This window comes from Petromyzon marinus, chromosome 68 (genome assembly GCF_048934315.1).
Source record: "Petromyzon marinus isolate PM22_M1 ecotype Great Lakes invasive population chromosome 68, UKy_Petmar_22M1.pri1.0, whole genome shotgun sequence".
NCBI classification, from domain to species: domain Eukaryota; kingdom Metazoa; phylum Chordata; class Hyperoartia; order Petromyzontiformes; family Petromyzontidae; genus Petromyzon; species Petromyzon marinus.
In genome coordinates, this window is record NC_133734.1 from 6,022,469 (window position 1) to 6,037,590 (window position 15,122).

General features: G+C 44.3%; 1 protein-coding gene across 1 annotated transcript; it reads left to right on the top strand.

The window, feature by feature from the left end:
• Positions 1 to 537: 537 nt before the first annotated feature.
• Positions 538 to 13,862, top strand: LOC116956927 (uncharacterized). Its single transcript, XM_076054855.1, has 3 exons — positions 538 to 875; positions 2,606 to 2,667; positions 3,113 to 13,862. Exons 2-3 carry the CDS (start codon positions 2,626 to 2,628, stop codon positions 9,527 to 9,529), a joined length of 6,459 nt encoding a protein of 2,152 aa, XP_075910970.1. The 5' UTR covers positions 538 to 875; positions 2,606 to 2,625; the 3' UTR covers positions 9,530 to 13,862.
• The last annotated feature ends 1,260 nt before the right edge of the window (positions 13,863 to 15,122 follow it).

Genomic DNA, 15,122 nt, shown 5'->3' on the forward strand with positions numbered 1-15,122 from the left:
GGCCACCACTCCCTTGTGTGCTGTTCGGATCTTCATAGGTGCTGCTACTCGCTACGAACGGCACTTGCCCCAACAGTATGTTAACGCTACACGGTGGATATTTGTCTTTCTTACATCTACAGCGTATTTGTCAATCCAAATCTAGATCAGTGTCTCTCCCACGCTGTTATGTACGGCTGGTTAGTTGACACAGGAGCACAGGAGTAGAGTACAGCAGAGAAAAATCCTGGACTAACATGTTTAATACCTCGTGACTTTACGTGTCTCCGATAGTTTAACATTAACGTGACTTTATATTAGCAATATTCAAACATTTGCCTTATTCGTTACTTTGATATGACAGACGGACAGACAGACAAAAAATGCCTTTTATAGGTTAGATTTGGTTCTTTGGGTCTTTCAGCTTTACCACTATACCCAAAGAATTTGAATTCTTGCAGTCATGAAAGCTTTAAGTCAAGAATGAAAGATGTTGACGACATCGAACGTAGACACATCTTGCCATGACTACAGAAGCCCTGGCCACAGTTAATTTAAAATCGCTCCGAACTTTACAATTTGTCCTCCTGTCAATGCAATTTACTTAGCCACAATTATCCTTTGGATCCTAGAGAACATTAAACTAACTAACATCCTCGCAACACAACGCCTCGGCATATTAATACTTACCCAAGACTACTTTTAGTGCTCCGAGAATGTATTTAGGATAGCGTATTTTTACAATTCCTATAATGATGGAATATCTGTTGGACTAACGTAGAATTTCTCTGTGGCTTGTGTAAAACTCTTAGGTGGATTGCAAGCGGCCTGAACCCCAAAGCTCACCTGCCTGACGATGTCGGCTTGCCTTACTCCTGCTACCTCTTAAACACTAGGTGAGTAGTCAATGGGAAATTCTTTGGTCAACGAAGTCATTTATGTGTGGCTGTTATGATGCACAACAACGATGCACTGTGCCAAGGCGGATCATAGGTGGGCTGAGGGGTGAGCGAGTGAGTGGGTGGGTGAGTGAGTAGGTGGGTGAGTGAGTGGATAAATTGGTCAGTAAGTGGTTGGGTGGGTGAGTGAGTCAGTGGGTGGGTGAGTGAGTGGTTGGTGGGTTTCAGTTTTCAGTTTCATTTATTAGGATTTACCCTCTGCGCCATTCGGCTCTTGATTTGGGTTCAACCGCAACAAACAATAAAATTACAAGATACACCTAAAATTCATTGTACACAAATCTAAACGTCACCACGTAAACAATAAAATTACAAGATACACCTAAAATTCATTGTACACAAATCTAAACGTCACCACATAAACAATAAATTACAAGATACACTTAAAATTCATTGTACACAAATCTAAACGTCACCACGTAAACAATGAAATTACAAGATACACCTAAAATTCATCGAACACAAATCTAAACATCACCACGTAAACAATAAAATTACCAGATACACCTAAAATTAATTGTACACAAATCTAAACATCACCACGTAAACAATAAAATTACAAGATACACCTAAAATTCATCGTACACAAATCTAAACATCACCACGGAAACAATAAAATTACAAGATACACCTAAAATTTATTGTACACAAATCTAAACGTCACCACGTAAACAATAAAATTACAAGATACACCTAAAATTCATCGTACACAAATCTAAACGTCACAACGGAAACAATAAAATTACAAGATACACCTAAAATTTATTGTACACAAATCTAAACGTCACCACGTAAACAATAAAATTACAAGATACACCTACAATTCATTGTACACACATCCAAACATCACATCACGTAAACAATAAAATCCTACAGAAACAGCACAACCCGTCCATGCTGCGTACAAAAAGTGCGAAAAATTCCGTTTCGATGTTTGATCCCAATAAAAATCATAATACAATAAAGATCGAAATTTTAAGTATAAATGTATACTAAATAAAAAAAAATCGGGCCAAACCAAGCCCCTCTAAAACTTACTAAAACAATGCTATATAAACAACGTAACAGTTTTCCCAACAAATGTTATTTAAAGTTTACCATGAAGACACACACAACACACATCACTAAACCTAGCGTACAACACACATCACTAAACCTAGCACCCTTCGCTAGCTGCATAAGTCAACCCATAACAGCCGGATTAACAAGAGCAGTAGAAGCGCACTATAATCAAAATACATAATAAGTTCATACGTCGGTAATCTATAGCTATATTTTTAATTTCAGGCCACAGGTTAGCAGTGGCAGCTATGGTTGTACGACTCCTCGAGAGCATTTTTGAGTGATTGTTTTGTTGGTAACGATCCAAGCTGGAGTGAGTAGGAAAGTTGGTCAGTGAGTGGGTGGGTGATTGGGTGCACGCTTTCCACGTCATAACGTGATAGTGATGGCGTTTCATAATAACGTAGCAGTTGTGTGGCTGTAAATAGAATGCCGATTAATAATTATGCATTGCTTGCCGGGTTTTGTGCAGTCATGTCAATGTTTGTGGTTGCTTGAAAATATATATTTAGAACAAAAGTAATAATTTGTTGGTCCCATCGGAGGGCCGATCAATGTCCATGCGAATAACGTTCACTTTGCCTCTGGCGTTCTGGGTGTTACAGACTGCCATTGCGGACTCGACATGGAGACTTCAGCAAAGCAAACAGATGGGCAGCCATCACAGGTAACTACAGGTCTTTGTTTGTATTCTCTCCGTATATTTATATAATCATGTTATCCATCACAGGTAACTACAGGTTTTTTGTGTTATCTCTACGTATATTTGTATAATGATGTTATCCATCATAGAGGCTGGTTGTTGTGATTCCTTGCGAAACGCCATGGTTACTCGAATGTGTTTTGTGGGTTTACCCTCCAACACACAACAACTGGTTAGTGCTAAACTAGTAACGAATTGGCACCACGTTTTGTTTCTGTGACAAACCCCTCACCGATTGGCTGTGGCGGCTGGTGGTAATGGTGGGTTAATCAACACATTTATATTTACGTGATTTATCCCAAAAATACCCTCTTATGGATAATATTGGTTGCAAAAGCCCTGCTACTACTAGGATTTATTACACTGAATTTTACGTTAATTGACCGTTCAACACGTTTGCATTTTTTAGGCAAGTGGAAATATTGTCAAGAAAAAGGACGTGTACATGGAAGACGTCACCATAGTTCTACCGATTGTAAAGAATGGTGTCAGTGGCCTTGGTGAGCTCTGGAATTGTCATAGTTCTGAAACAATTCATCAAAACTTGTTCAAGAAACAACTCGAAAGTGAACACCTGATTTCCCACCCACTCAAGAAGCTTGAGTACAGCTTAACACACATCAAGGGAACTGAAGACCAAATCAGAATGTTCAGAGCCCATGGCTCCATGGGCCTGGAGCTGCTATGTGGGCTCATTAAAGTTGATGGATTGGCAGACTATAGCAATAAATCTGTGAGAAGCGTGAATGAAGAAAAACTAATCTGTCAGTACAATTTGGAAAACTTTTCAATCTCCTTGCTTCCAATAGCTAAAACGGAAATCGATGATCACGTACAGAGCCAGCTGATGAAAGGACGCATCAAAGCAACACACGTGGCATATGGGGTGATCTTGGGTGCGGAAGTGAACGCGCACGTACTGGTCACGCGGAATGAGACGAAAGCGAGCGATAGCATCAGCATCAGCGGCAGTGCGGTTGGGAAACTCAGTTTTGGCAAAGTAACGCCCTCTCTGAAAGCTCAGCTCGAGTGGTTGGACACGAGCGAGGCAAATGGCTACCGCACGCAGATCGACATTCACTCCAAGCCGCCAATGAAGCGGCAACCGTCCACGGTCAAGGAGATGTTTGAGTTGGTGGAAAATATCGACGTGTCTGTTGCCAATGAGCAGCATTACAAGTTCAGTGGCGCGAACATCATGGGAGTGCCGATTCGCTGGGTTCTTGTACCCATTGCGCAGTACCTGGACATTGACGTGGAGAAGCTCTACTTGCAGATCAGCGAGACTTTACTCTGCGACTTCAGAGCCATGCTCATCTCCCTGCAGGATTCTCGTCAGCCCGAATGCATTAAGAGACGAGTGCTTGAGAAAGAGCATCGTCTGCAGCGCGTCCTCTCGGACTCCAGCTCCCCACTCTCTCGAGACATTTCACAATACGAGAAGATACTAAACAAAAATGTCGAATCATTATTTATTTGTGCCTGTAAGGCTTTGAGAAACTATAAGCAGGCAGTAATCACATCCAGTGAGCTTCACACGATCACAGAAGAATATGAAATGTCTCACTTCAGCGCAGTTGACATATCCGCAAAGGTGGACAAATTCGTGATGGATGGAAAACACGAACTTGACGCAATCCATGAGAAAGATGCAACTCAAATGGAGGCTGAAATCTGCATCTTTACCAACCGTGCATTGTTGAACGAATGGATGAACACAGAGGCAAACATTAAAATATTGTTGCAGACAAAGGGTGATCCTTCCAGTGGAGTGTTCCATCGCCTCTTTAAAATCAGTCATGCACTGAAAGAGCAAAACATTGATGTGGGAATTGCACTGCCTTCCATCTCTGACAACTTCTCTCTTACAATTAAGGCTAGAGAACACCAAAAGTGTTATCAGGCGGCTGATATTCCACTCATCCTTCGGATTATCAGTGCCGCCGTGAACACAGACTCGTCAGTGGAGAATCAGTTTTACACGATCATGGCTTCACACTTCAACATCACTTTGCCGCTTCAGCCGAACGAACTTAAAGACCTTAATCGCCTGGTAGAATTATTGAGAATAGGAGATGTACATATTGCCTCCTCCTACATGGAATCTTTAGAGTGCCTCTGGAGTTGTGACTCTCAATGGATGTTTTTTGTACCAATCGATGCATTGGATACTGCGTATGAATCAATAGTCGGCCTTCGCGACAACTTGAAACGACTCGCCTGTGCCAATGGAAAGTGGGTGGTGGGTAGGCTGGACATTGCCAATCAGCACGAAGCGCCCTTATTGTTTGTCCTTCGTGACAAGAAAGTGAAAGCCATATGTCTAGACCATCTGGACATTATGATTCTTGTTGATCTCTTCAACAAAGCGGCAACCTCTGAACACAATGAGCCCGATTTGTCCGACCTGTCACCAGAGTCCTTGAAGTGTTCTATCTATCACAACAGAGCCACTTACGCAGTGAAGACCATGGAACTCATGCATCAAGCAAATAATTCTGAGGACAATTATAGTAACATAAGGATGCAGTCGTTTGAGGACAATGTCGATGAGAAGTTTACCGATGCGCTGCACATTGTACGCAGTTGTCTTTCCCGAGTAGACATGGATGTAATTGCAATGGTTACACATTTTGCCATAAGGGATAATCCAAAAATTTGCAGTATTCTCGAGAAAAACGGATGGAGAAACGTGGATTGCAGTTTTGGCAAGGACCGTCTAGAGCTGCAAGATTGTGAGTTGATCAGTACTGGGCTGCAAGAGTGGTTAAGTTCACGTGATAAGTTCTTAACCAAGGTTAAGTCAGCCAAAGTAATTATACAGAAATTTCAGTTGACATCTGGTTCCTGCACTGATGATAGTGTAATGAGGGTTAACAATGCTATGCAATTAGTTACAGATGACCCAGAATGCCCAGAATATATTGTTCATGAAATTCAAAGTTTGCAGGAGAGTTATTGCCATGATAAATATAAAGTTTTTCTAGCAACAGCAGATGACTATGTGGTCAGTTCTGAAAACCAAGACGGAATGACTCATGTAAAAGCACTGATATCCATTTCGAAACGGATGTATCAAAATGACTCATATTTATTTAATGCCTATGATGCCATAAATATATATGTTGGTCGAATTGATTTTAGTAACTCTCAATATTCCAGCTCGAACAGATCCATTGCTCAATGCATAGAGAAACGTCAGCTTCACGCACTGATTCAACATCTATCCAAATTACAGTATAATCGTCACCTGGTCATGCTGCAGCTTGCTTTTGACAAACTCAAAGAGCTAAATGAGCCCAAGGCAGTTGTCGGAGTGCTGAACCTGCTGTCAAACCTTGGGCTGCAAGAAAATCAATGGGAAGATCTCTGGACCAATTCTTCGTTCAAGTACCTCATTAGACGTGTAATTGAGGACTATGATGTGCTTCAAACGATGAACCTCATGGATCACACATTCATTCCAAGCGAATTTCAAGATAAGTTCCCATGCAAAAGTGTGTCTCTAATGCCAAATTGCTTTTCAAGTTTGGAAAGTGCTTTGAGCACGTTTGAGAACGTAATTTCACTGAAAGAAATCCCACAACATTTCACTGACTTATTTGCACAATCCATTGCCAATGATGCCTCTTTGGAGAAATCACTAAAAGAAGCGAACGCTCTGATACATTGGCAAGAAAAGGATAAAATATTCTGCGAGGGTTGGTCTCTGCAGACATTCAAGGATGCTGTGGACAATATTCAGAAGTTTAACAAGGCGAAGGAGTCAGCCGAATTACGTAAAATGCAGAGAGATATTGGTATTGATGTGAAGGTTGATCGTCGACCAACTACCTCCAGTGAGCAAGCTAACAAAGCGGTTGTGCTGGTGCGTGAAGATTGGCACTCAGTGTTTGGCAAATCCTTGACAATGACCACACCTTATGAGTACGTGATGGTGCGTGGAATTATCAAGCAACCAGATGTCTCCTCTGAACAAATATCAATCATGAATGAAGCTTTGCCATATATTATGCAGACATTTAAAATGTGGGGAGGCAATATTCTTCGAGCAGGTGCGATCTGTAGGTTGGGTCAGAGAGAAACTGCAACCGTCATTGGCCATACCAATAAACGTCCTAATTTTACAGCTAACATTGGTAATGCGCGCAATGCTCGGCAGACACAACATAAGAACAAAGCCACCCTATCTCGACTCGACTGCATCGTTGCTCTGCTCAGCGTTGCTGATTGCACAGTCGTTCAAGAGATGCTGCAGATAATGACCAAGTTCCCAATGGCGCTCCCGCTGGTGATGCCAGATCTGGAACTTGCAGGCAAGTTGAAGGTGATGCTTCCCCTGCTTGCCGGCAACACGATTAAGTGGGAGGCCCAATCTGGCGTCATTGCCGAGAACCACCTGTTCCTCAGCCCTTTCAGACTCATCCTGGCCGTTAGACTTGGCAACGGTTCTTGTGGAAAGAGCACAATCCTCAACCAGCTCATGGCCGTGGAGAATATGTTCTCGTCGTGTGGGGAACCAGGAGCCCAGCAAGGGCCACCTCTGACCCTGGCCGGGACGGTGGAGTTCACGTGGCTCACACAGGAGACGTGCAGCGCCAGCCTGTGGGACTCTGTCATGCAGGAGTTTTACTCGCAGGGACAGCAGGAGATCGTGCTCCTTGCGAACCTCCATGGCGATGCCCTCGAGCACCCAACAACTCTCGAGTTCCTGAAGACGTTCACCTCAGCATACCTGATTTTCCTGATGCCAGGAACAAAGAACGTCTTGGCAAAGAGAAATGAGGAATTTGGCAAACATGCATGTTCTGAAGATGAATCCTTCTTCCTGCTTGTCGATCCTTCAGCGGACTGCAACGAAGCAGACGAAATCATCATTCAGACATCAACACTGACAAAGGACGCCACTCTGGAGAAGGTGCGCTCCATTTTCAGAGAAATTCTAAAAATGCCTTCTCGAAATATTACGCTCAACCGGAAGCTTGAAAGCAACGAAATATGCGACCCGCTGTCTCTCGCACATGGGATTGAATGTGTCGAATCACAACGAGTGGTAGATTTCGTTCGACAGAAGACGTGTAAAGAAATTAGAAAAGCCATGCATTTTCAAATGCATACAACTGGTCAAAAAACAAATCTTATTAGATTATGGAGAGACAACGAGATACTCCAGCAGCTGATGAAACATTATGGGGCAGTTTTGAGCCTGCCTCTTTCAGAAAGACTAAAAGCCATGTCCCATATTGAGAGGGATATCTCACTCCTATCCAATGCAGAATCCTCGAATATCAGACAAAAAGTTGCAACTAAAATTGAGAACTTGCAAGGACAAATTGTTCAAAAGAATCAAAACAAGAAATTTGTGAATAATATTAAAATGGATATTAATGATAACTTAAAAGAGCTAGACCATATGTGTCTTGGTTTGGAGCATTTCTTTCGTGAGTTGGGTCATATTTATGAGATAGTACAAGGGGGTGAAAGTAAAAATGAAGACATATTAACATTTCCAAAATTGTATGGAGAGTTGCTCACCCAAGGCCATGCCATTGAACTGCTTAACGGTGACACCAGCGAAATGCCCGGAGCGTGGTTGACAGACATCTTTCAACACATTTCTCGCAACTTCCCAACACTCCGCATATTCGTGATCTCAATACTGGGATTGCAGTCGTCTGGGAAATCCACGCTCCTGAACGCCCTCTTCGCTTGCAAATTCGCCGTCTCCGTTGGCCGCTGCACCCGCGGTCTCTTCATGAGGCTGCTCTTCTTGGAGGAGAAGCTCGTGAAGAAGCTCAAATGCGACGCGATCGTGCTCATCGACACTGAGGGACTTGGGGCACCGGAGAAAATGAACGACGAAAACGCGGAACAAAAGGACCGCATTCTCGCAACGTTTGCGATGAGCGTGAGCAACCTCACACTCATCAACGTCCTCGGGGAGTACATGCAGGATTTGACTAAAATCCTGCAGATCGCGATTGTCGCGATGGCTCAGCTCAAAGAGGTGAAGATGGCGCCGGACATTCTCATGGTGCAGCATCTCACGGAGAGGAACTCGGCCATGATGTCATCGGCACAAAACCAGTTCTGTCAAGCGATTGAAAAGGCACTGGAGCTTACGGAGAAGAAGGATTTTGACATGGGCATTGGCGATGTCAGCTGCTTGAAGAACCTGACTGACCGAATCCAGAATGGGAAGCTTCTGAAACAATTCCGCCCGTTCAAGAACGGGGCTAGTGCTGGTTCTCCCCCATCTGAGCAGTACCACGAGGACGTGCTGGATCTGTATGAAACGATCCTGGATATTTGTGCAAACTCTGGTGGCTCGGTGCTGTTCTCAGAATGGCACTCGCGTTTACAGAGCTTTTGGAGTTGCATCTCCAAGGACAATTTTGCCGTCCGATTCAAAAACATCAAAGAGATTTACGAATTCATTGACCGTGGCCACCGAATTGCAGCCATGAAAGAGGCTGCTGATGCGGCATTTTTTTCGCACGCAGAGAAGCTGAAAAAACAAATGCGTACAATGGTGCAGGATTGGAATGCAAAAACTCAACATCTTGCTTACCAAAATGTGTTGAGAATATTCGAAAAAGAATTGAACGTGGTACCTTATGGCTGTAACGATGGTGCATCAAACACATCCCGATGCAAGGCATGTGAAGATGTCTTTAGTTTACAGGGATATGCAAAAGAAAAACAGTGCGAGCTCAAGATAACAAAAACGGTAAACAGCTACATACACTGCATCCGCCAGTCCACTTTTACGACCCTCACACAGATACTGGACGCCGCCGTGGTGCGTCACGTCTGCTCGAAGTAGTTCTTGGAAGAAATTAAGCGATGCCTAAAAACGGAATTGAAGATACAGCCAGCTGGAGATTTCTCTGACGAGGAACGCAGCATTATTGTGAAGAATATTTTATTGAGTCTCTCCAGGATGGCTACTTCGATGTGCAAGGATTTACCAGATGCTAGAATACTCAGAGGATCTAGAAGATGAATATCAGCAAGCGCCTGCTAAACCTGCTCAATACGGTAACAAGAAACCTCTGAAGTCATTTGGAAAAAGTAAAGCAGAAGCAGTACCGGTACAGAAAAATAACTGGTTACAGCTAATGGCCACTGAAAAAGACCGATAGTGAAAATCCCCCTTGGCTGGAGAATGATTTGGACTAATTGCTTAAGCTAATACACAAGGATAAGAAGGCTGAGCATTTTGAAAATGGTATGATTCGTGAACTTAAAAAAACGAGTAGAAACATCATTATGTAATCATGAAGTTAAACAACGCACTAAACTGCCGAAAGATATCAAGTGGGAAGCCCACTTATTCACTCTCCGTAAATTTGGAGAACTCATGTCAGTGTGTCAAGGTAAATGGGAAAAACAACACTGTCCAATTACAATACTGCAACAAAAGAGGGATGAGTTCAGAGCAATAATAGACATTCAACTTCGAGGTGGATTTTCATCTGCTTCCGAAGGGAGAATCATTGCCAAATATCTCTTGGATGCTATTCGACAGAGATCGATTAAGTCTGGAAATCGCAAAAAGGTAGAAGCCCTGCTGGATTTGCACTGGACAACCAATAGTGAGAAGGTTCGCCTCACCTACTTTGAGCATCTGGCCACCGAGGTCAATAAGAAACAAACCGCAGAGGCCCTGTGGCACTTCGCACATCCAAATTCCACGATCGAAAAGTGGTTCTCCAAAAGGGTCGCCAGTCACGTCTGTGGCAACACGACCGAGGCGTTTAAGGCGACGAACGCTGCTGAACTGAAGCACGTCGTTCAGGAAATCCGGAAATGTCAGGATATCGCATCTGTGCAGAAATTCACTCGTGATTACCTGACCCATGCCGAAGACCTCGAATACAAAAGCTGCTTAGACGAACAAGCTGTATCGCAAATGGACATATCTTTACTTCGTGACAGCGTCCTGGAAGTGCTCAACGACACCGAGGCAAAGGGAGACCCCGAGAGCGTGAACTTTGTGGCGCCGTCAACAGACGAGAGGGTCCAAAGTCGTCTCGTCTGCACGGCGCGATGCTTCTGGTGTGGAGCTCTGTGCTGGGGGTCACGGGGTCACCACGAGAACGATGAAGACACAAAGGCGCACCACAGCTGCCACCAGCCATGTGGCCTTCACGGAATACATAACAGAAAAACCAAACATTTATCAGCAGAGCCATGCAATTTATTCGAGAATGATTCGTGGATCCATTGGGGAGACAAATGCATGAAGTGGTCCGAGGCAAAGGCCACGGAGTTCAAAACGTGGAAGTTTGACGCTCACTGTAATGATAAATTCGATGCACTCATGCGCTGGTTTTTTCAGGTGTTGCACGAAGAGATCGCTGCATTATGGCAACTGCTTCCTGCTACAAAAGAGCAATTGGAAAAATACGAATGCCAAAACCTTGAACATCGTTCTATACTGGCAGCAATTAGGGTGGCGATAAAATAGAATGTACTCATTGGTTTTTTCGGTAAAGTCACGTATGTGGAAATAATAAAATGATATAAAAACAATATAATTTTATTATTTCTACATACGTGACTTTACCGAAAAAAACAATGAGTAATTTTATGCAGTCACGAAAGCTTTAATACTTTATTAAAATAGAATGTAGTTAAAAAACGGGCATTCAAACATATAAATGCTCGAGGAACATGCTAATAATCGGTGTTTTGGATTATAGGGAAATAATTAGTAATCACGTAGAAACATGCATATACAATTGATTACAGTTAACGTACATTTCTATATACAGTGTGCTTCGAAAAAATGTTAACACTGGCATGGGACTATCGTGTTTAATGAAAAGAGAACGGATAATAATAGACTATAAACACGATAACAAATGTCATTTACATCATTGGAACTCCTTTGCCAGTACCAAAATATAACAGGGTTTGACCCCTTTTTTCTGGCAACAAAACTGAAACCTTTTTATAAGGAATCATGTCTGCATTAACCACGATACTTTCAGTCAAAATGCAAAAAAAAAAACCACTCAGTGTAACACGTAGGCTTTCGCGACCAATATTATTCATAATAAAGGTTTTTGGGTTAGATCACGTTATGTATAAATGTGTCGTAACCCTCCACCACCCGACACAACCAATCAGCAAAATAAAGTGTCACGTTGACAAAAGACAATGACACATTTATAAATAACGCGATCTAACCCAAAAACCTTTATTATGAAAAAAAACACTCTTATAATATATGCATTGTCGTTGAAACTGATTGGTCCACACAGGAGACAGCTTTATTCTTATATTTTGGTACTGGCAAAGGAGGCCCAATGATGTAGATGCTTACCCCGAACCCTCATTACTTTGATAGTGCATTGTCTTTGAGCTGTACGCCTTTTGGCGTCATCTGGTCTAGCACCCATTGAGACCAGGCTCTAAAGAAAGCTGTCTCTGGTGTGGACCAATCAGTTTCAAGGACAATGCATATATTATCAGAGTGTTTTTTTTGGTTTGCATTTTCTATTATTATAACAAAAGTAATGTTAACAGCTTCAAAAGGTCAAAGAGTCTCTCACTTGTACGCCATCATTGTCCACTCGCGCCTGCAATCTTCTCCAAGAGCCCGGAGGCGCGATTCTCGTGGTATCGTAGATGTGTGTGTGTGGGTGTGTGGGTGTGGGTGTGTGTGTGTGGGTGTGTGTGTGTGGGTGTGTGGGTGTGTGGGTGTGTGTTTGTCTGCACATTCTTGCGTGACGCGAAGCACGCAGACCCAGATCAACGTCCCTTGACACGTGGCCGTCGCTCCGGCGTGGACGCACGAAGCGTCCACAACAAACAACAAAAATAACATAATAAAAGAACAACAAATAAAAACACAAGCAATAAAAAGAACAAGCAACAATCAACAATAAGAACAAACAAATACAACAAAAACTACAAGAACAAAAAAAAATCAACAAAAACTACAAGAAAAACAAAAAAGAAAAACACAAACAACAACAACAACACGGAGCTCTCTCTGCCACGTGCGGCAGTGCGTGACGCCATCTCCCCCGCCGAGCTAGCGTGAGGCGCTGCTCCACTCACCCCGACACCAGGAACCTCGTCCACTCTGCTGCTCGCACGACGACAACAACAACAACGACAACAATAACAAACAACGACAACAACACAAAGTGATCACTTGTAACAAACAAACCAGCTTTGTGGCCCGCCCAAGGACGGGTGTTGTGTGTTGCAGTCAAAATCTGAAAAATTCAATAGAAAAATTGTTCAGCTCATGATTATTAATGAGGGGGGTGGGGTTGACATGAGTGACCTAGTCAGCTCATGATTATTAATGAGGGGTGCGGCATGTGGAGGGACGTCACCCGCTCATGATTATTGTGGAGGGGTGCGGCATGTGGTGTGACGTGACGCAAGGGACACACACACACACACGTTCTGGGATTATTATGTTAGTCGTAGTAATCTGCAATCTGCGATGCTCACCAAGCGCTACGAATGCTCTTAGAGCCGCCACCAGACTTAGTTTGTAGTCGCGACCCCACGCACGCTTTGCTGACTCAACGCGCTACCGCTGTCGTGGCTGTGGCACGCAAATTGACCCTCGTGGCGGTACCCCGGGCGACCACACAATGCAAACTGGTCGAGGCAGTGAAATATTTCATTTCTGGGACATTTTTATTTTTTTTCATGGGCGTTACTTCACTCCGCGACTGGGGTACCAATCGAGCCGACGTCGGCGCCCAAACTTCAGCATGAGAAAAATCCGTCGTCGAAAAAGTTCGACTCTGAACGGCGCATCGTGGTGCACGGCTCGTCGAGATGAGTCGATTGCCGCGTCGCCGACCATCGACGGACTAAAATTGAACGCATCACGGACATTCTGCGAGAGCCAGGGAGTCACTGTGGGCACCCCAGGGTACCGCCATGTGGTTCAAATGTCAATCGTTGTCATGTTGTACCACTGAGTAATTAATGAGGATTACTTTGCTTGGGATGATATTGTAGCGCGATTGCGAGTTTAATTCTGGGAGTTGGGGGGCTTCGTGTTATTTTCGGGTTATGCTGTGCTTAGCTGTTGATAAGAATCAACGCCGATTCGATTGGTGACTTTTCTTAGTCTGATGTTTAAAAGGCAAACGCAATAAATCGAAAGTTCGTCTTGATTGCGTCTCCTCGTTTCACTTCACGTCACGTCAACAAGACGATGTTGCATCAGCACTACTACAACGTTGCATCAACACTACTACAACGTTGCATCATCACTACAACGGCATTGCTTCAACACGACGACGTCACGCTACGTCACAAGCAGAATGAGCCGCGCCGTCTGATCGTGCCGGAGGGGGGAGACGAGGCCACGAACGTCTCACTCCTTGTGACTCTTTGTGTGTCTCCTTCCACTCATCCAAATGTTATCCGTGGCTTGACCAAGCTGAGTGTGAAATCGCAGTCGTTGGCTCTGCATCAGCAGCCGTACGACAAGAAGGTGACCAACACCATTCACCCTCACACACACTCACCGAGACTCACCCACACTCACCCATACACACCCACACTCACCCATACACACCCACACTCACCCACGCACTCAATTACCCACCTGCTCACCCACTCAATCATACACTCACCAACAGACACCCGCCCACCCACACTCCGCCACACTCACCCACACACACCTACACTCACCCACACTCACCCACACTCACCTACACTCACCCACACTCACCCACACTCACCGAGACTCACCCACGCTCACTCACACTCACCGAGACTCACCCACACTCACCCACGCACTCAATCACCCACCTGCTCACCCACTCAATCTCACACTCACCCACAGACACCCGCCCACCCACACTCGCCCACACTCACCCACACACCGACCCTCACCCAGACTCACCCACATTCACCCACACTCACCCACACTCACGCACACACACCAGCACTCACTCACGCACTCAATCACCCACCTGCTCATCCACTCATTTATTCATCCACCCACTCACTCATCCACCCGCTGACCCAATCACCCTCCCACTCATCCAAATGTTTTCTGTGGCTTTGACCAAGCTGAGTGTGAAATCGCAGTCGTCTCTGCATCAGCAGGCATACGGCGCTGCTGAGTCATTACCTGTGCAGGGAACACATCAGTGCTGATCTCGACCAGCCAACAGTTTGCACCTCATTGGAAATGCGTGGGGGTACAGAATACATCGATGTGTGTACGTCACACACACACAAAGACACACTAACACGCACACACATACACACATACAAAGACACACTAACATGCACACACATACACACAACGACACACACAAAGACACTAACACGCACACACATACACACATACACACACAAAGACACACTAACAAGCACACACATACACGCAAAGACTTAGACTCACACACACAAAGACACAC